Raw genomic sequence first — 1,093 nt, forward strand, 5'->3', positions numbered from 1 at the left:
GTTGAAGGAGAAAAGCGAACAAAACCAGAGGCAAGAACACACCGGGATGGCAGCCGTCTACTCCACAACCCCTGCCCAGCGGAAGCAAGGGATGACAGAGAGGATCGTCAAAACCACGGACAAGAATAACCCGCGGGAGAGCACTACACAAGCAGAACACACCGTGATGGCGGCTGTCTACACCATGACAAATACCCAGCGGAACGCAAGGATGACAGAGAGGATCGTCAAAACCACGGACAGGAATACTCCGCGGGAGAGCACTACACCAGCAGAACACACCGTGATGGCGGCTGTCTACACCACAACACCTGCCCAGCGGAACGCAAGGATGACAGAGAGGATCGTCAAAACCACGGACAAGAATACCCCGCGGGAGAGCACTACACAAGCAGAACACACCGTGATGGCGGCTGTCTACACCACAACACCTGCCCAGCGGAACGCAAGGATGACAGAGAGGATCGTCAAAACCACGGACAAGAACACCCCGCGGAAGAGCACTGCACAAGCAGAACACACCGTGATGGCGGCTGTGTACACCACAACACCTGCCCAGCGGAACGCAAGGATGACAGAGAGGATCGTCAAAACCACGGACAAGAACACCCCGCGGAAGAGCACTGCACAAGCAGAACACACCGTGATGGCGGCTGTGTACACCACAACACCTGCCCAGCGGAACGCAAGGATGACAGAGAGGATCGTCAAAACCACGGACAAGAATACCCCGCGGAAGAGCACTACACAAGCAGAACACACCGTGATGGCGGCTGTGTACACCATGACAAATACCCAGCGGAACGCAAGGATGATGGAGGGGATCGTCAAAACCACTGACAAGAACACCCCGCGGGAGGGAACCGCTTCAACAGCCGAGAAATCTACCCGCCAGTCCGGCAGGATGACAGAAAGGAACACCAAAACCACGAACAGGAAGTCCAACCAGGATGACGCCATTCCAGCAGTTGATGATGCCCAATGGCATACCGTCATGATGGTCATCTACATCATCAGCGCATGCCTGGCTGTTATCGTTCTGTACGGGGTAAAGACTGCCTGCCGCAAATGCTGCAGGAAGCTTACTTCTTAT

The 1,093-nt window shown here is 55.2% G+C and overlaps 1 protein-coding gene across 1 annotated transcript in view; it reads left to right on the forward strand.

Annotated features, from left to right (window-relative positions):
• Positions 1 to 46: 46 nt before the first annotated feature.
• LOC118413668 overlaps positions 47 to 1,093 on the forward strand; it is a 1,882-nt gene continuing 835 nt past the window's right edge. Inside the window, exon 1 of the mRNA XM_035817195.1 lies at positions 47 to 1,048. Within this exon, the coding sequence (XP_035673088.1) occupies positions 47 to 1,048 (1,002 nt within the window). The remainder of the gene's footprint in view (positions 1,049 to 1,093) is intronic.

The sequence above is a fragment of the Branchiostoma floridae genome, chromosome 4 (genome assembly GCF_000003815.2).
Source record: "Branchiostoma floridae strain S238N-H82 chromosome 4, Bfl_VNyyK, whole genome shotgun sequence".
Lineage (NCBI taxonomy): Eukaryota > Metazoa > Chordata > Leptocardii > Amphioxiformes > Branchiostomatidae > Branchiostoma > Branchiostoma floridae.